The sequence below is a fragment of the Haliotis rufescens genome, unplaced genomic scaffold, assembly GCF_023055435.1.
Source record: "Haliotis rufescens isolate VD_foot unplaced genomic scaffold, xgHalRufe1.0.p SCAF_19, whole genome shotgun sequence".
NCBI classification, from domain to species: Eukaryota; Metazoa; Mollusca; class Gastropoda; order Lepetellida; family Haliotidae; genus Haliotis; species Haliotis rufescens.
The window spans coordinates 313,072-334,434 of NW_025963879.1; the positions used below are offsets into that span (position 1 = coordinate 313,072).

General features: G+C 41.6%; 1 protein-coding gene across 1 annotated transcript; it reads right to left on the bottom strand.

Annotated features, from left to right (window-relative positions):
* Positions 1–1,311: 1,311 nt before the first annotated feature.
* On the bottom strand, positions 1,312–11,599 carry LOC124142607. The gene is made up of 4 exons (XM_046511181.2): positions 11,473–11,599; positions 4,752–4,961; positions 3,639–3,869; positions 1,312–1,820 (listed from the first exon to the last, which is right to left on the bottom strand). The coding sequence occupies exons 1-4, from the start codon at positions 11,531–11,533 to the stop codon at positions 1,588–1,590; spliced, it is 735 nt and encodes a 244-aa protein (XP_046367137.2). The 5' UTR covers positions 11,534–11,599; the 3' UTR covers positions 1,312–1,587.
* Between the last annotated feature and the right edge of the window lie 9,764 nt (positions 11,600–21,363).

Consider the following 21,363-nt stretch of genomic DNA (forward strand, 5'->3'; position numbering starts at 1 on the left):
AGTATAACACTAATATCACGGCGTGTCAACTTAATGTGGGAGGAAAGCCCGCGGTGATGCAGGTCTCAGACGTTTACCACTTCGGTGAAAACCCACGAGCACGGCTATGGTGCTGACAAACCTAGAAACATAATCGGGGCGACCCCGGGTTTCGAACCCACAATCATAGGTTTCTGGCGTGCCCAAGGGACGCAACTCAGCACAGCGAATCGCGGCGCTTTAGGCGACTGGGCCACCCGTGTCCCCCTCTTTTCATTGGAAAGCTCTGAATGAGATGAATTGATTTGTTTAATGTCCCAATTTGTATTCATTGCCATTTGCTCACGAATGGGCTTAGAACATATATTTCTGCAAAACTATCACTCACCAGTCATTTTGTATTAAAAACTTTGTGTTGTGTTGAAACATTAGGCTCTGTTGTAAATCAGTTCATTCAGCAGTGAGAGAAGATTCTATTGACTGACGGAGGACGGACAGATGACATAAAGATTTCCAACAATTCATTTCATACGCCCAATTGGATGGAAAGGCCTCATGAGCTAAACCAAAAAAACAATTACTTCATTTTTAATACTTGTATCATACACGTTGTGATACTGTACAATGGCCTAAAATATACTTCATGAAAAGCATCCTCGCAAATACGACATTGTGACCAACTAGCCCCCAGGATAAACTACAACATATTTGGTATCGTAGAATTCACAGCGTTTGTCACTTTTATTCGGTGCCAGGGGATATATTGTACACTGTTCTTGTTACAGTGAAGGTATGACATCAGTAGGTGACGAGAAGATCTTCATATTTTATTGCCGCTTTAAACATTATACTTGACATTACCAACAACAACAACAACAACAACAACAACAACAACAACAACAAAACGAACAGGTGCTGTTGAAATACTCGATAAATGAATGACATCGTTAAATGCCATTAATAGCCTTACGAATTGGGGGTTCGCGGTAGCCAAACAGTGTCTGTTGCCAATTGTTTACAACTACGGAGTCATGCCACGACTAACTGAGTCAGAAGCACAACGGAAAGTTACAGGACGAGAATCACAGTTGGTGAGGTGATGTGAAATGGGGTTTAACGTCGAGTCCAAGATTATTGCACTTATATAGCGTGTGTGTGTGTGGCTGCTTGTACTAGTCCGGACTGATGACGATTTATAGTGCTAGCACACTGAGATACCATGCCGCAGTTTAACACGAATACCCCACTCAGACACAGTATACTGACTCCGAGCCGACCAGTCCTTGTTTTAGCCCCTTAATGCCGAGCGCCAGACAGGGTAACAACAAGTACCATCTTTTAACGTCTTTTGGTATGACGCAGCCGGGGATCTTACCCAGAACCTTTCGTTCTCCGGGCTGACGCTCTGACGCTAGACACAGAGGCGGTGAATCACAGTGGCAGTAGCCAGGGTGTTCAACGTGTCGCAGAGCGCCATCTCTTAACAACGGAACAAAATACCTGGTGCAAGTGCGTGGTAGCATATTGGCCCATTGTCTTGACATTCTACAGATATTTCCCAATGTCATAACTCAGCAACATAACGAATGACCTCTCAACATTTATCTTTCATCCTGAAAAACTGTAATACTTCCAGTTAGTGTCACTGATAGTATCACCAGATCTACCAATAAAAAGTTGACACGTCACACTACTAGCTGACGTCAACGTCTGAAAAGCGTCACAATCTATGTCTTCCCGGCACCGCTGGGCACATGCTCGTGTAGACTCGACGACGGTCTGGTCAAGCGGCACCTCGGAGCGTTTCAGTCCAGCATTCAATGTAAATTGCAGCCAGTAATCTAGAGACGGTGTAAAAGTTTGAAATTATATCACAAAATATAGTTTGTAGTTTGAATTTGTTGTTTATCTGTTTTCCTAAATAATACATCATAAATACTTCACGGGCGAATAATTCACCCGTGAATGCACACGGCCGCAGTGTCATAATGACGCGTGTATTGTCAGGCAATGAAATGAGGGCGTGTGTAATTCACGGAAGTTAAAAGAATCCTACTCGTACATGTGTGAGTGAGTATGGTTTTACGCCGCTTTTAGCAATATTCCAGCAATATCACGGCGGGGGACACCAGAAATGGGCTTCACACATTGTACCCATGTCGGGAATCGAACCCGGGTCTTCGGCGTGACGAGCGAACGCTTTAACCACTAGGCTACCCGACCGCCACTACTCGTACATAAACCTTGAGCAAAACCCACCGCTGCCTGATCATGATAATGACACAATGTATGGAGATTGCAGGAAAACTATGGCACATGCACGAGAAATGCCAATGTAACGTGAGTGCTCATTGGTCAGTGTAAACCCTGGTTTCCCTCTCGCCGGAAACAGGCCGAGGCTTGATTCGGTGGTTAAAACTTGCGACTACATTGCAAAGCGGCCGTGTGAACTCACGGGTGATGGAGGAACGTGGTGTATACAAGCCGTGAAGTATACAAAAAGGTTTCTAATCCTAGACCCGTGAAGATCCGGGGTAGAATAGGTCTTCAGCAACCCATGCTTGTCGTACAAAGCGACTAACGGGATCGGGTGGTCAGGCTCGTTGACTTGGTTGATGCATGTCATGATCATCGTATCCCACTTTCAGAGTTTAATGCTCGCTTGGTGTTGTTGATTGGACGAACCAAGAAATTCAGGGCACCCTCACATGAATAATCATGTCAGACAACAGATCCCACCACCCTCGCTCGTTTGCACACATTTATTTATCTGATGATTCTCTTGAGAAGCATGTCAAGACTCATGATGAAAACAAGGCATTCCACAGTTTTCTTTAACGAGCCAAGTATGAGAAACATCATCTCAATGTCAGTGTTATGTTTGTTGATGGTTCTGTACTGCTGGACGGTAGAGAAATGAGTGTCAACCAAGCGAAACGTCGTATCAAATGGGCCCAGTCCTTCGCTTGGATGAGTGTGAGTGAGTGAGTTGGGTTTAACGCCGCTTTTAACAGTATTCCAGTTACATCACCGTACATCATTGTCAGCTTAATGTGGGAGGAAAGCCCGAAGTGATGCAGGTCTCAGACGTTTACCACTTCGGTGAAACCCATAAGCACGGGTATGGTGCTGACAAACCTAGAAACATAATCTGGGCGAATCGGGATTCGAACCCACAATCATAGGTTTCTGGCGTGCCCAAGGGACGCAACTCTGCACAGCGAATCGCGGCACCTTAGACGACTGGGCCACCCGTGCCCCCGTCACTTCCCACTCAAAACCGTCATTGTGTGATTCTGTTTTGTTGCCAGGAATACAGCAATTCTGACAATCAGGGTAATACAGAAGGCTGCAGTGTTGGGGAGTCTTCACATTCTCCGAACAGTTCTCAATTGGTTTGACAAGGAAGCGCTTCCTTGGGAGAATTCGTCAAATTCGCTGTGTTGGCCCCGCGTAGAGGGGTCAAGGGTATTGAGCTGACGATGAGCCTAACCAGCCCGACTGTGCCAGGATCCCCCAAACCCTCTTTGCTGCATTTTTTATTTTAATCTGTACATCTGTACATCGTCACTGAACTTCGCCTGATTTGCGACTTGTGCGCTGTACATGGGACCACGTGCCACCAGCGACCACATATTTATAGATAAATCATTACTTACTTCCACACACGTGAAGACCTTTAACCTTGACCTCGCTTATATCAAGAGGTCGTCCGTCAGATGAATCCATAGTGACCTTGACCTTTCGTGCTGTAAATGTCTCATCACATGCTATGGTATGGGTGGCGAATTGGGTGAAACTCCCCGGGTAGTAGTGACAAAGTCGCGTGACTTGTGCTGAGGGCAGGACTTCAGACGTGAGGTCAATTGTAAAGTTACGGAATCGGCTATCTGGAGAAGAAATAATGATTTACACAAGAAAAATTGAAGTATCCTCTTTCATTCTTTCTTCTTTTACGCCGATGCAATGTTTCAGCTGTATCATAGAACAGTTGTGAAGTTGCTGAACCGATTTTCTCGAGAAGAGGTACTGATCAAGGAAACAACGCACAACAGATGAAATACCCACATGTTTCAAAAGAATGTATAGATACTATATTTTGGTTCAAACCTTTACTGCCAATGCTTCTTTAAGTAATAAAAAATGGCTTCAATTCTCAGATTCGCCCTGATTATTTTTCCAGTTTTCAATTTCTGGATTCGGCCTTTTCAATTTCAACAAAACAAGACACAAAACACAAATATTCCATTGATGGTACTCACTTTTGAGTGTGGAAGCCATGCGGCTCAGAAACGGCAGTCAGTATGGTTTAACACCGCTTTCTGCAATATTCCATCAATATCACGGCGAGGAACACCGTAAATACGCTTCACACCTTGTACCCATGTGGGGAGTCGAACCCGGGCGTTTGGCGTGATGAGTGAACGCATTAACCACAAGGCTATACCATCTCCCAAGAAACGTATCAAGTATCAACGACAGATTGTATAAAGAAAAAACGACAGTATGTTAGTATTTATCATTTGCATTTGGAACTGGCCGTTTAAGTTCGTTTTCGAGATGCCGAAATCAGATAGACTGGTCAGAATGCTTCGCTCATTCGTACCAAACATTCAGAAACTTCGACACAGATTTAGTGATTTCATGCGATCTCCTATAATAGGTTGTCAGATCATCGCTCAAAGAGTAAAGATTCCAATAAGATTGTCTCTTTTATTCTTTCCAGATACCGAACAGCAGTTTATTATAGAAAATTATGTTTGACTACTAACCGCAACAATCTCTGCTGGTGATGGTGACACTAGGTATGGTGTAGGAGTTAAGGAGATCCACTTCCCACCAATGATAGCGGACTGCCACCACTGTATCTGAGTGAAGAAATGTAGTTTTGTTTCCATCCACAGCGTGAGATGGTGGGTAGATCTCCCGGTAGGAGTCCTGACTGGCTGGCTTGTGGAGCGCCACGTTCGAGAAGGTGTAGACTGAGAACAAACACGACCAATGTTAGAATAGGTAACCGTCAAGACCATTTCAGATTAGAGTAACCCCGGGGTAGCCTAGTGGTTAAAGCGTTCGCTCGTCACGCCCAAGACCCGGGTTCGGTTCCCGACATGGGCACAATGTGTGAAGCCTTTTTTTGTGTGTCCCCCGCCGTTATATTGCTGGAATATTGCTAAAAGCGGCGTAAAACCATACTCACTCGGTCACTCGAACATGGTTCGGGTGGAAGGAAAGCTTAAAGTGGCCAAGCCTGATTATGTTTACTGTGAAATAAAGGGTGCACTCACAAGCCAAATCTTGGATTCAAACCCATGACAAAGCTAAATGGTCCAATAGGCCGCCTGTAAAGTTGAAAACATCGACAATACTTCACGGTGTTGTGTACTACATTCCAGAATCACCCGTGAAAACATACGGCTGCTTTGGGGTGTAGTCATTATTCTAACCAACGAATCAAGCCACGACCTGATGCCAACAAGAGGAAAACACAGCTTCATTTCATTTCCGCGTCCCCCAGGTACACCGTATTTCGTAATAATGTATTCACGGTTAATGGAGGTACTATTGCATACAAACCAGTGAAGTTCTGACGATGAGTTCAATGTCCTTCCCGATGTGGTAAGCGACGCTCTGATTGGTCGAATGAAAGGTCGTCCTGACGTGACCCGTAATGAGATGATGGAGATGACTTGGAGTCAACTTAGAGTATCAGTTCCACATACTTCACTTGGAGAGATGGCATATATCAGCAAACCCACGGCCTCAAAGCCCTTACAACCCACCTGAACGACTTCAAAATTGAACAAACTCCAAGCAGGTATCAACATGATAAGACTCCAACCATCAGCCAACCGCAATGAAGGCTGTTACATTCCCTCTGCGAACAATCAATTCATCAAAGACTCCAATCATCAGCCAACCGTTATGAAGGCTGTTACATTCCCTCGAGTACAATCAACTCATCAAAGACTCAAACCATCAGCCAACCGCAATGAAGGCTGTTACATACCCCCTGTGTTCCATCAACTCATCAAAGACTCCAACCATCAGCCAACCGCAATGAAGGCTGTTACATACCTCCTGCGTACCATCAACTCATCAAAGACTCCAACCATCAGCCAACCGTTATGAAGGCTGTGACATACCCGCTGGTTACCATCAACTCATCAAAGACTCCTACCACCAGCCAACCGTTATGAAGGCTGTTACATTCCCCCTGCGTACCATCAACTCATCAAAGACTCCAACCATCAGCCAACCGTTATGAAGGCTGTTACATACGCGCTGCCTACCATCATCTCATCAAAGACTCCAACCATCAGCCAACCGTTATGAAGGCTGTGACATACCCGCTGGTTACCATCAACTCATCAAAGACTCCTACCACCAGCCAACCGTTATGAAGGCTGTTACATTCCCCCTGCGTACCATCAACTCATCAAAGACTCCAACCATCAGCCAACAACGATGAAGACTGTTACATTCCCCCTGCGTACCATCAACTCATCAAAGACTCCAATCATCAGCCAACCGCGATGAAGGCTGTTACCATCCCCCTGCGTACCATCAACTCATCAAAGACTCCAATCGGCCATAATCCTTTTTGCTTATACTAATGGCTTCACCTGTTATGAAGGTTTACCTTATATCACCCATCTACTCAACTGTATAAATACCGCCTCATACCTGTATAAGTTTGTCAATCATAGTTGACTCACTTGCTTGGTAAAGGTGTCAGAACCTCCACCGAAACGTCGCTCCTAATTAATTGAAATAAAGAAGTTGTTCATCCATATATCTTATCCTTACTTACTATGTATTTTATTTTCTAAAACTTCATCTGTGTTGAATTCCGTGATGGTCAGTTTATCAATAACGCTTAATCTTACACTTCCGGGCAAAGGAATGTATTCAATTGAAAATGTGATCTTACCAAAAGATTATCAAACGTTACTGGACTGAAAACAGTCGCCGAAACAATGCAAAAGTAAGGTCCAAAACACAACTATGATGACCGTATCAAACACATCACTATCGAATAACCATTTCTTGTTTGTTTCGTTTTTAGCCACCATGCACTTTTTCTTTTGCCCGGCAGTTTTTGTTATTGTCAGTGAAACATCAATTGCAGAGCCTACTGTGCATGGCTATCTATTCGCTGCTGCTTGTCAATTTGAAAACTTTATTTATATGATTATTTATATAGATTTATATGGGAGATCAATGTTAATGTGTGCCTTCAAACTGGTACCAGAACATGGATTTTCTCATGTATTGTATGTGCAAACAATACATTAAGGTTTTGCTTGGTCGAAGATAATGATTTCTGTTGATACTCACAAACTCGTGTGTTTAAAATATGTGTGGTGCTCCATATTCTCCACTCCTGGCATGTTTAACAACAGACTGCGTGTTTTACATAGGAATTAGGCACAAATAAATTACAATGCAAATATGAGAAACTTTTCAAGGGATTTTCGAACTGCATGTGCATGACTTGTTTACGCTGTCCTCCCTAGTTCTGAGTAATCGGTTTCCCCTCTCATATGGCTAGGCCTCAGACCACAGACCAAACAAAATGGCGGCGCCCAGACAAGACGATCTCATCGATAATGAAGATCTGTATCGTCATAAAACGGGATTTACCTCGCGAAGTGCACTTGAGCATCTTGATTAAAAAGAGGGAAAGATATGAAAAATATCTGTCGACGCCCAGTTGATGGTACTTGAACCGGATGTCGATATCGTTACGGGATTTTGATTATACAATGTATTTACTCGATAGTCCAGCCAAAATATAACTCCATAATTCCAACTGAGTTCGGCAAGGGTGGGAACTGAACTTTTAAAATAGTTAACTTCCGTGCTTCGGGAAGATGGTTTTTACTTTTGATGATGGATCATTTTTCCAAGATTGGCAGATTACGTGTTATCGCACCCAGCGGGTTGGGATATTGCTCATAATATCAGTCATTGATTTGTTAACATGCCACTGTGGCTTGAAGATTGCCAAGTGCGGACATAAACAACAAACAACTAATTTATTCATCATGTTTCGTTTGGGACTTATGGTTTTGTGAAATAAAAAAAGACAAAGATGGACATCACGTATGTTTAGGAGATAAACCTAATCTTTTTTGTAAATTTAATGTAGTCCCACTTGAGAGAAGATACCTCTTATTTGATGACGTGCATCCACCAAGTCAGCGTGCCTGGCCAACCGATCCCGTTAGTCGCCTCTTACGAATAGGCTGCTGGGTTACTGAAGGTTACACAGGACCAAATGTTTTCCCATAGACTTCTATAGTAACGTTATATATATTTTTAAATAACTAAGCATTCAACAGCTATTACCTGTACGTGTGTGCACAGTTTGGCCTTAGAGCAGCAATAAAAAAATAAAAAATGACTAGCTTAGCCAGCTCCTTTTCCGAGTACAGGAAACTAAACACACCACCCCCAATTTCGCACCAAATGTCACCTACTTGAAAATAGCTGTGGTCACATTCAGCATAAGTCATCATGTTGAAAAAGACAGTACTAAATATAGAAAAACATGGTCAGTTTTATTAACTGAATGGATGTACATATGAAAGACATAAAAATCTTATAGAATATTCTCCAATCACAGCCTGCAGATATCTCTCGATCTGCACTGAAGGCTTCCTACGAACACCGCACTGTCCAAACTGGTTCTGATTTGGTGTAGTAGAACCTGAAGACCTGTTTTAACCCGAATCTTCACGGTTTACTTGTTCTCAATGTCAGAGGGTCAATAGTCGGGTCATCATTGATTGTGAAGAAATAAAATGAATATTTGAAGGTTAGCACTTCATTCTATTATCTACCTCCTAGTTACCTTGATCTTCGATTGAAGACATCCGAAATTTAATCAAACGGAGATCGACAACTTGGAGTGACGCTCCCACATATGTTGTGAAAATCAATGCTGACCTTTTGCTAATCTAAGGACGAAAACCGATCGACACGTGAGGACATTGATTAACTATTGAAAACTACAGCTCTTTCATCCTGGTTTTCCAAGTAAAGGTACAAAAGAGTGACTTAGGTACCGACAATTTGAATCATGTTGGTTTCTATCTCTCAAAACAAATGTGAAGATCAGGGGTAGACTAGGCCTTCAGAAACCCAAGCTTGCTATAAAAGGTGACTATACTTGTCGTAAGAGGCGACTAACGGGAACGGGTGGTTTGGCTCGCTGACTTGGTTGAAGCGTGTCATCGTATCCCAATTGCGTGGATCAATGCTCATGATGTCAATCACTGGATTGTCTGGTCAAGGCTCGATTATTTACAGACTGCCGTCATATAGCCATCTTCCCGAGGCAAGAGAGTTAACTGACTATAAAAGTCCAGTTTCCACCCTTGCCGAATTAGGCTAGTATTGTGGAGTTACATTTTGGGTGGACTAACGAGTCTATGCATAGTCCAATCAAAATGGCGCACCGAAATCGAAATCCGGTTCGTACACTGTCGTGCAGATTTCGGTCGATGGCAGGATTTGCAAAGTATGTTCACCGCCAACTCGTTGTCAGCAGTTATTTTCCAAATGTTTTCATGTTTCTAATCAAGGTGCTCACGTGATCTGATGCATTTCGCGATGTAAGACCCGTTTTATCAGAATATAGATCGTGATTGTCGATCAGATCTAACTGACCGGGCGCCACCATTTTGTGTGAAGCAAACGCAAGTGATACGAGAGGTGGAATCTGATTGGTCCATAGGAGAGGCTTAGAAGGGACATGACTGGTAAGGGCCACTGGTGGCGCAACGATCGAGCCCAGTAATTCCAGCCTAGTGCGTCAAGGGTGGAAACTGGACTGTTAAAGTCAGTTAACTCTCTTGCCTCGGGAAGATGTCATATAGCTGGAATATTGCAGCGTGCGGCATTAAACTACAAATAAACAAACAAAAAACAAAACAAATGTCTGACTCATCTCTCAGAAACTGTTTGTTTTATGTCGCTTTAAACAGTATATCCGTCATCTCACGCTGTGTCAGCTTGATGCTGAGGGACAAAACACTACTGCTGTTGAGGTCTGGTATGGCCAGGGACACGGGGACAATTTCGTTTAAGGCGCAATTCAATTTAGGCGTGCCAGAAACCATGATCGCACCGATTATGTTCCAAGGTTGGTTAGCATCATACCCCTACTCGTACGTCTGAGATCTGCATTACTTTCCTCCCACAAGCTGACATTCTGTGATATTAACTTGTCCAAAGCGGTGTTAAATGTGCTTCTTAGTATCTAGTTCTATGTCTCTCCCCACAAACACCTTATTGAATCTCATCGCATTATTTTACGTGACATCTGCTAAAAAAACATTAGAACGAAGGACATGGCAACATCATCCAAATATTTAACGTAATGTAAATCTAAATTTGTGTTTCTGTTCGTGACAAAGGCTTTGGATATAAGCAAAACATAAGTTATCGAGTGACATCATCATAGATTAGTTACATCTCAATTCTGTTATGATAAATACCTGGAACCCATTCACCAGTGCTGTTTTCTGAAGTGACGGCACCGTCTCATTATCACCTACTTAACACAGATGTTCCTTTCCTCAGTGTGTGATTTGACAGGAGGGCTAATTTAACGCTGTTTGATTCGGGCTTAAAACGAACCCATGGAACCAAATGGTCCTTGGTATTTATCGTATTAGAATGCAGGGATTACACTCCAGTTATTCGAAGATTCCTACATCAAGGTATAAACGGAACACCATATGAAGGGAAAAGTAAGGACCCGTTTTGACCACAGGACCTATGAGCAAGTCTTTGGACCAAGCTGACTATCCTACTAGATGTGAGGTGAGGTGAAATGGGGTTTAACATCGCGTCCAAGATTATTACACTTAAATATGATGCCGATTTACAGTGTTAGCATACTGAGATACCATGTCGCTGTTTAACATGAGTACCCCACTAAGACACAGTGTACTGTCTCCGAGCCGACCAGTTCTTGTTTTAGCCCCTTAATGTCGAGAGCCAGACAGGGTAACAACAAGTTCCATCTTTTGACGTCTTTTGGTATGACGCAGCCGGGGATCGAACCCCAGACTTTCCACTCTCGAGGCGGACACTCTACCACTAGACCACAGAAGCGTTTCTAATTACGAGATGTAGAAGACATCCGACATTCAATGAATGACATCTTATATCACAGAATTGCTCATACATAGGGCTTTTTTAAGCTGAAAAATAAATCGTGTGCCCATTTGTGTCATTCATGTGTACTTGAACATGCCAAAATAACAAAACTTGATAGTGTATGAAAAAAGGTTGGTTGTCAACCATATGATCGTATCTGGTAATTGTCATACCAAAGTGTTCTGTTAATACAAGCAATGGCATTTCTGGTGAGCCAACAGTTGCCCTTACCCTACCTCGTGCTTTCATTAAATACATACATTGTAGTTTTCCACATAAATTGTACATAAAACATAATATGCTAAGTATAATACTCACCGTATTTTACCATAGTTGTATGGACAATACAAAACAGGAACCAACTTTGCAATGAACCCATCTTTACCCTTCAGACAGCAACCACACAATAGACACTTTCGCCCAGCGGAGCAGTAATGCATTTTCTGTCATCAACCAGTAGCAGGCAATCAAGGACACAAGAAACTTAATATAGCTGCAAACAGTGACATAGGTCTCTAAGTTATACTTCTACGTATTGGATTATCCGCTTTGACATATATGGAGGTCCTTTTTTACAGTCAACATTTGGCTATACAGAAAACAAAAGCCCTGAACCTAAATTCCGTTATGGCTTAAGCTTACTTAGCATTTATACAGTCTTTCGTATGGTCTTATTAAATAACCCCTGGTTTCGGAAAACACACATTAGATGTTAAAGCCTAAATGTTCAAGTAATTCCAGTTTGGATCATGTCACTACAGGTTTCGGAAAACGCATTCTTACTGCATAGGAATTTCAAGTCACATGGTTCGATCTCCGTTTGAAGCTAATTATTTGTCACATACGGTGTGAATGTATGGCTTCCCACCTAAAATTATCCTACCCCTGTAACTGTAGAGAGGGAGGGGGAGGGGGGGGGGGGGGGGGGGGGGGAGAGTAACTCAGTTTTTCAAGGACAGGCTATCTGAACGACCATTGCATCGAGTTTATGTGAAGTGTGTTAGGTGAGGTGAGGTGAAATTGGGTTTAACGTCGCGTCCAAGATTATTGCACTTATATAGCGACGTGCATGCACGTGTATGTGTGTGTGGCTGCTTGTACTAGTCCGGACTGATGCCGATTTATAGTGCTAGCTCACTGAGATACCATGCCGCAGTTTAACATGAATACCCCACTCAGACACAGTATACTGACTCCGAGCCGACCAGTCCTTGTTTTAGCCCCTTAATGCCGAGCGCCAGACAGGGTAACAACAAGTACAATCTTTTAACGTCTTTTTGTATGACGCGGCCCGGGATCGAACCCTGGACCTTCCGCTCTCCGGGCGGACGCTCTACCACAAGACCACGGAGGCGGTCCGAAGTGTGTTAGGAGGAACAGCAACCCTGTATACTCCTTCGCTTAGATGAAGTCGGCTGGCCTGCAAGTGGAACAGAAGGCTTTCTGTTTGCTGCTCAGTCACTTCCCACCATTCTCCGTCAATGTGTGATTTTGCATTAAAATGTAAATATGAAGTGTAGGTTATGCAATGGATTTAATTGTCAGTGGATGCCCAGCTTGGGCACAAACACAGTATCTTAAGCGACATGATGGTGTAGCTCGATCATTTTATATCCGTCTTCGCAATGATTGTGGTTTTGACACAGAGGTCCAACAACAAACCTTAAACGGCGTTAACAACAAACAAACAAACAAACTAATGTGATTAACAAGATTTAGGAAATACATGGCAAATATGCAGACCTTGCTATCGACATGTCACGCTTGCATCCCAAGTACCAAGTTGTCCGACTCCCCATTGTTCTTGGTGCCTTAGGTTTGGTACCTCCCAATCTGTTGACTGACATTGGGAGAGTACCCGGGTTTGCTTCCAGGAATACAGCCCTTCTGACAATCTGGGTGAGAAGTCCTGTGAGAAGTCCCATTCGCTGTCTGGGCTGCGTGTAGAGGGGACGAGGGCCTTAAGCTGATGATGAGCCTATAACCAGCCTGACTGTACCAGGATCACCCAAACCCTCTTTCCTGCATTTTTTATTTTAATCTGTCCATAATAATAATACAATAATTTTCACTTTTCGATACTGAATATCATGCTCAAAGCGCATTTGATTAACGTGAAGGCCTCTTCATGTCAATGCTTATTTTGTGAATTTATTCAAAATTCTTTGGAATAGGCCAGTTTACAGCCTTGGACATATCCATCCCAACAAATCGGATCTTGTCCTTTTTTTATAAATCCAGTGAAATCATTGATATCTTTGAATTTTCTGTCCCTTTTGACACCAATGTGATTGACAAGATTCAGGAAAGGCATGGAAAATATGCGAACCTCTCTTTCGAAATGTCACGCTTGCATCCAAAATACCAAGTTGTCCGACTCCCCATTGTTCTCGGTGCCTTGTGTTTGGTAATAATACCGACGACTACAGTGGGGCTTCCTATTGACCTCCCTTGAACTGTTTTTCGAGAATACTCAACATGGAGACAGGGGTCATTGTGGTATAGGATGATCAATGGCGATAAAGCAGGGCACAGTATTAAGCTTAATTGTTGACGCGATTGATACAATAAAGACTTGATCATTGATGCGAGAATTGCATAGTGTGAATACATGTTGACATTTTTTTCACCTTGTTTTCCTATTTTTTATATTGAATACGTGATATTTTAACAGAACCTCTTTAACTGTCTGTATAACTGACCACTAATGAAAAAACATATTACATCAAAATATTTATATAATGATATGATGACTTGTCACCTCTTGGTCAATTAACAATTTAATTTGAATTACAAATTAAGTTTGTTTTATTGCGTTCCAAGTACAAAATTTTCATTCGGTTCATTGTATTATGTTTTTAAAACTTTTTTTGCCTTTTGCCACAAACCGACTGTTTTAGTTTCTGGCCAGTTTGTAGTGTATACGTTCAATTCATCCTTCTGTGTTACTGTCACCGAAAGTTAGTCTGTCGTGTATTTATTTAAGAAATGAACGGGGAGTAGGAGTTTTTTTTTGTTTTTTAATATTGCCTCGGGATTAATAAGTTAAGTTAATTGTTCGCCCCGCACGTGTCTTAAAAAGTTTGTAAGAAAGAAAATTTATACAATGCTTGAAACAGTAACCAAAACAATATCCTAGTTGTAACAAAAGTCTTGTTTTTCATCCCTATCGATTAGCGCATCTTCCATCAGGCGTGAAGGAGGCAACGAATTGATTGCTTTGTTCGCAGAAATTGATGTATTTTTTGTACTTATGTTGAACGGATGCGTGTTGATTATCTATTGTTCATTATATGCAAAGAACTTGTGGTACAAAACATACTTCACATACATTCTTGTCCTTTCACATTAAGCATGCTAGAAAAACTGACTAATCACCCTATTTTCAATATATCGAGTCATGTTCAGATATCTGGACTAACAACTGATAAGGCTGTTTAGATTAACGATTGTGTTTGAATAAATGGGATACACGTTGTTATCCGCCGCCACGAAAGTCTGAGTGTCGTAGAAAACGAAGTGAGTGAGAAAGTCAGAAATAAGAAAATATAATCTCCAATACCAGGCAAATGGAAACGGCATGAATGACGATTGAGAGAACGTTGATAGTTGAAACAAGAAAGAACAGTGACGTAAACAGAATGACGTTGAACACATATTACTTCAGCAATATCTCCAGGTCTGCCACCACCGCTAACTGTGCCATAAGTTAGAAGATGTCGAGACGTGAACTAGACACACATCCACTTAAACATATGGCTCCATATCTACGAATTCACATCAAAACTCACAACTCCAAATCAATATCCTCACATCCACATCGCAGCAAAGACGTCTGTACTCACACCCAGATCCAATTCCACTTCATCATATACATTAACATCCACAATCACAGTTCCATATTGACATCCCCATTCATATTCATATGCTCTAGTCCACGTACACATCCACATCCATAACAACTTACACGTCCACGTCCATAACAACTTACACGTCCACGTCCATAACAACTTACACGTCCACGTCAATAACAACTTACACGTCCACGTCAATAACAACTTACACGTCCACGTCCATAACAACTTACACGTCCACGTCAATAACAACTTACACGCCCACGTTCATAACAACTTACACGTCCACGTCCATAACAACTTACACGTCCACGTCCATAACAACTTACACGTCCACGTCCATAACAACTTACACGCCCACGTTCATAACAACTTACACATCCACGTCCATAACAACTTACACGTCCATGTTCCCGTCCACGCCGACATCCACTGTTTCATATCCACATCCACATCAACTCCACCAACTTCAAATTCACATCCATCCCCTCACTGTTTTCACATCTCCACATCTACATCTGTATCAAGAACTTCACATCCACATTAACGGTTTCACAGCCACATCACCTCCTCCATGTTGTGATAGGGCGTGTGCACTGAGAGCAGAGGGTCGGTTGCTCGATTCCCTGGTCGCGCCATACCAAAAGACGTTAAAAGATGGTTTTGAACTGACATTAAGTGGACAAAACAATGACCGGTCGTCTCGGAGTCAGTAGGATCTGAGTTGGGTATCCATGTTAAACCGTAGCATGCTGTCACAGTGTCTGAACTAGTACAAGCAGCCAAACACACATAAACAAAGCAATCTTGCCCTTAACGTTAAGCCCAATTTTAGCTAATCTCACCTCACATACAAATCCTCACGTCCACACCAACATGCACACATCATTACATCCATATATCCACATTCAGCTGTACATCCACATCCAAATCCACATTGAACGAGTTATAGATCATGATCAACTGCTGTACACGTCCACACCCACATGCACACATCCCTATATCCACATCCAGCTGTACATCCACATCCAAATGCACATTGAACGAGTTATAGATCATGATCAACTGCTCTACAAGTCCACACCCACATGCACACATCACCACATCCATATATCCACATTAAGCTGTACGTCCACATCCATATCCACATTGAACGAGTTATAGATCATGATCAACTGCTGTACACGTCCACACCCACATGCACACATCACCACATCCATATATCCACATTAAGCTGTACGTCCACATCCAAATCCACATTGAACGAGTTATAGATCATGATCAACTGCTGTACACGTCCACACCCACATGCACACATCACCACATCCATATATCCACATTAAGCTGTACGTCCACATCCAAATCCACATTGAACGTTTTATAGATCATGATCAACTGCTCTACACGTCCACACCCACATCATCACATCCCTTTATCTTATCATATATATGTATATATAAAGCGCTAGCCTATTAAAACTGTGTTCAATCTTACTCTACTTATTTAATTATTACTATATTATGCCTGAGAGTTAGAACTTTACTGTGCTTTATATATATATATATATATATATATATATATATATATATATATATATATATATATATATATTACTATATTACTATATTACTATAATATATAATATTATATATCACTCATCGTGTTTTATCTTAATTGTACAGCTAGTCCAAGATAAGAAGCAAACATGCAGTGACTACCATAAAAAAAAGGTGATACATTCCAAATTCGGCAAATCAATGACAAAAATGATGTCCGTTGCAGTTCCCTTTTTTGACTTGTACCGTATGTTCTCATGTGTTCATGTGAACAATTGACTTGCCTTTTCATGCGTTTGTGATGGGTGCCACCTGTGGACGCAAGATGCGCTGTCGTTTTCGCGAACACCTTGTATCATCGCTATTTGCTAATGATTCATCAACACCTTACAAGGGTTTTGGACAAGCATGAGGGTACTGGTACACTGGAACCAACCTGAAGTATTGATGAATACCGCCGTTGGGGGTTGTATGTTTAATGAGCTTTCGTTCTGATAACGAGTGAGTATGGTTTTATGCCGCTTTTAGCCATATTCCAGCAAGTGTACGGCGGGGGACACCGGAAAATGAGCTTCCCACATTGTACCCATTTGGGAAATCGAACCCGTCTTCGGCGTGACGAGCCAACGCTTTAACCACTAGGCTACCCCACCTCCCCGTTCTGATAACGAACCCTTATGGGTTATCGACAGCCAGTGCCTCATGCATCGTTGCGTAGGCTATCAACAGATCGATAGTTTCATGCTTTTGAGTGAAAAATCAAAGCCATGTAATGTTGAGGTATCATATGGGACAACAACACGAATACTAAACTTTGCTTTCGTATTTATTGTTTAACGTAAAATGTAAGAGAGATCAAATAATTTCGGATCATACTGTTTTTAGAGCTCTCATATAAAAAGTAAAATGTTAATTTTGTATGGTAGATATTCTTTAAACATGTCGTCATTTGGGCATAAATGAAAAGTAAATCATTATTCGTATTATTGTCATTTTTATCTTTCGTAACTGTCGATAGAGTATTGTTTTTTTATCATAATACTGCATCCACTTACATCATTGCGGCACTTCCAAGCATTGATTCACATCCACATATAAAGACTTGGTTATTGTTTAAAAAATTTATTAACTGTAACAGCATCAAAGGTAACTAAAAACTACCTGTAAAAAATAATATTGAATTCTTTTCAGAAACACATTCTGTTTGTCTGCTATCGATGTCAGGCCTGGGCTTGCCGAGGCATTGATTTGGATAGGGACAATCATGATCTTAAACCAGAAGGTGTGGAAAGATGTTTCAACGGTGGAGTGAGATTGTTATTGTGCCATCTCTTTTGAAAGCACTTCATCTTTAAATTCATTTTGACATACCATAAATGAGTGTATGCAGATTTGACATTTTATGTCATTAAACTGATTTACCCAACAATCTAGATCTGTTTAAGACAAAGGGAAATGTAGAAGCATTCAATGTGTGATTGTCATTACAATCTTTAATTTGTTATTTCTACATACCATTAATGAGTGTAAAAATCTCGTTCTGTTTTAGGATACCTTGTTAGAGGTTTGTTCTTATTACATCGTATTTCTACAGTCCATATCCCCCATATCCTCCCTATACGTTGGACCGCCTCCGGAGAGCGGAAGGTCCGGGGTTCGATCCCCGACCACGTCATACCAAATTACTTTAAAAGATGGTACTTGTTGTTACCCTGTCTGGCGCTCGGCATTAAGGAGCTAAAACAAGGACTGGTCGGCTCGGAGTCAGTATACTGTGTCTGAGTGGGGTATTCATGTTAAACTGCGGCATGGTATCTTAGTGAGCTAGCACTATAAATCGTCATCAGTCCGGACTAGTACAAGCAGCCACACACACACACACACACACACACACACACACACACACACACACACACGTGCATGCACGTCGCTATATAAGTGCAATGATCTTGGACGCGACGTTAAACCCCATTTCACCTCACCACCTCACCCTATACGTTTGGTCCGGGGGCACGGGTGGCCCAGTCGTCTAAGGCGCCGCGATTCGCTGTGCAGGGTTGCGTCCCTTGGACACGCCAGAAACCTATGATTGTGGGTTCGAATCCCGGTTCGCCCAAATTATGTTTCTAGGTTTGTCAGCACCATACCCGTGCTCGTGGGTTTCACCGAAGTGGTATGGTCCATTTGAAGAGAATTAGCTGTTCCAAAAACTATTTTGTTTATGCCTCCTACAAATTCTAATTTATCTTCATCGATACATCATCAAACAGAATATGTCAAATATTTCCCAATATGATTTTTTCTATGTTTCCCTCAAAATATTTGACATGAAACATGTGGAATAAACTGATACTTATGAAACGACAGACGACAGAGGTTCTTTCTAGAAGAACAGACGACAAAAGTTCTTTCCAGAAAAAATGCGTTCACAGATCTAGAATGACCATGCATAAAATTCAGTCACTCTGTTGTGGCATGGATTCGTGTTGGGCACACGTGATCGTATACCAAACGCTGAGGAAGCAATCAAAGACGGAGTGAGATTGTTAATCAAACTCGTGTGAAAACACTTCATCTACATTTTGAAATACCATAAACAATTTAATAATTGTTTAACTAAATCGCCTAAGGGCCTTTGAAAGCAAATGTCTGAATTGTGATTCTTCACCATGTTGTTCTTATCAACTTGGTCTCTATGAACAAGTGCGTTTTGCGCGTAAATAGCAATCTTTCCCAGGCTTCAAAGATGTTCCATTGTTCTGTAGAAATCTTTCTCATTCGGCCGATTACTTGTCATAGTTGTAGTCCAACGTCGAATATTCTATACTTAATGATAAAGGCACAAATATATTTTGTATGAAGTATATTTTTAAAGAAAAGCGCATTATTTTACGTCGTTCGGCATTTATTCTTCACTTTTAAAAATATTTGACAGGAAACGAATGGAACTGCACAAAGGCGTGTCTCTTTGTGCAACATCTTTGAAAAGTATTTTACGCGTTACTCAGTTGAAACAAATCATTTCCTTTTTGTTTCCTGTCACGTAAACGGATGTTGATGTGATGTTGCTGGGACTTTGTCTGCAGTGAAATCGTCTGGATTATCGAATGTCTTTACCAACAATATCGTCCAGTTGGTGGGGTTTTCGGAAAAAGGAGGTTCGGACTGACGAGGTCTCACAATAATGTAATTCTATCTACACAAGTACGAAATATTATTAAAAGTCGAAAAGCATTTGCTTTTTATCCCGACATTGTGTGGTTATATTTTCCTGCAGAGAAATACAAAATTTCAAGGTAGACACAATTTTATGGATAACTTCTTTAATACTGTAAAAAACGACGTTTCCGTATAGATTCTTATACCGTTGTCAAGCAAGACTTTAAAACAAAATTTACACTAAAAATTGATTTGAGCCAAAAAAATCAAACGTTCTCAAAACGTTACTAGGCTGAAAATACTTGCCGAAACACTGAAAACACTGAACACCATCAAACATGGGTGTATACTTTTGCCCGGCACTGTAAATAACGCAAAACAGAGAGAAGCTAAAGATCTGGATCATATTTGTATTCAGCGTCGTCAAATCTAGAATTGACATATCTCCTGAGTTGAGTCCCTAAGTCGATCAAGAAACTCAGGTTCGAATCCCGACCCGGCCTGGTTACGATAAGCTTTTAGGTATTCCAGGAACTATACCCGAGTTCGTGGGCGTCACCAAATTAGTAAACGTCTTAGACCTGCATCACTTCAGACTTTCCTCCAACACAAAGATTGATTGATTGTTTGTTGTTTAACGCCGCACTCAGCAATATTCCAGCTATATGACGGCGGTCTGTAAATAATCGAGTCAGGACCAGACAATCCAGTGATTGACATCATGAGCATTGATCCACGCAATTGGGATCGATGACATACAGTTGTATACATATAGTTGTCCGATTTTCAATCACGAACGTTGATACTACTAAATTTCGTTTATCCGACATACTCGTTAATCCGACATACTCATATGCAACCATCGATGTCGGATTAACGGGACTTGACTGTACATCAACCAAGTCAGCGAGCCTGACAACCCGATCCCGTTAGTCGCCTCTTACGACAAGCATAGCCGCCTTTAATGGCAAGCATGGGTTGCTGAAGATCTATTCTACCCCGGATCTTCTCCAACACAAAGATTAACGCAGTTACGTAAACTCAAAACAGTAATGCCCAAAAATATTCAGACTTTAATATCCACCGAAACATATTAAATAGGGCGTAAGGGAAAATAGCGGTGAAATTTATATGAATTGATCACTGCAAATCAGTGATGACATCAGGTGCTCGCGAAAGGGTCAAGCATGTCATGCTCTAAAGATTGCACCCGCCATTCACACACTTTTCATTGAAAAGTAAGTGCCATTTAATAAAGAGGTGTGGAAATTCCATGTTCATGTCTAAGTATGGAATATCATAGCGCATCGTTTTTGACAAGCGACGTGTCATATACTGTAAAGGACCACACACAAATAAAGGAATACTTAAATAATATTGAAACACACACGTTTGGGGGTAAAAAAGACAAGGCACTACAATGGGTCAAATAAGTGACAGCAGCAATCAGGAACTTTAACATAATTAATCATAGCGCACTCACGAACGACCAAAATGTTGTCACGGTGTGGGATTTGGCTGGAATTCGGTGTTTCCAACTAGATATCCAATCCACACTAAGTCAGGTCGAAAATGCCTGGAATCGCCCGCCTTTCGATCTTATACAGATACAGCCAGCCTGTACCATACTGAAACTTCTC

What these genes read in the sequence shown, in the direction of transcription:
- LOC124142607 (XM_046511181.2), bottom strand. Translation starts at nt 11,533, where the DNA reads ATGGGTTCATTGCAAAGTTGGTTCCTGTTTTGTATTGTCCATACAACT. An exon ending in TACAACTATGGTAAAATACG is followed by an intron (nt 4,962 to 11,472) that starts GTGAGTATTATA and finishes GTTTGTTCTCAG; the next exon opens with TCTACACCTTCTCGAACGTG. An exon ending in CACCAGCAGAGATTGTTGCG is followed by an intron (nt 3,870 to 4,751) that starts GTTAGTAGTCAA and finishes TTTCTTCTCCAG; the next exon opens with ATAGCCGATTCCGTAACTTT.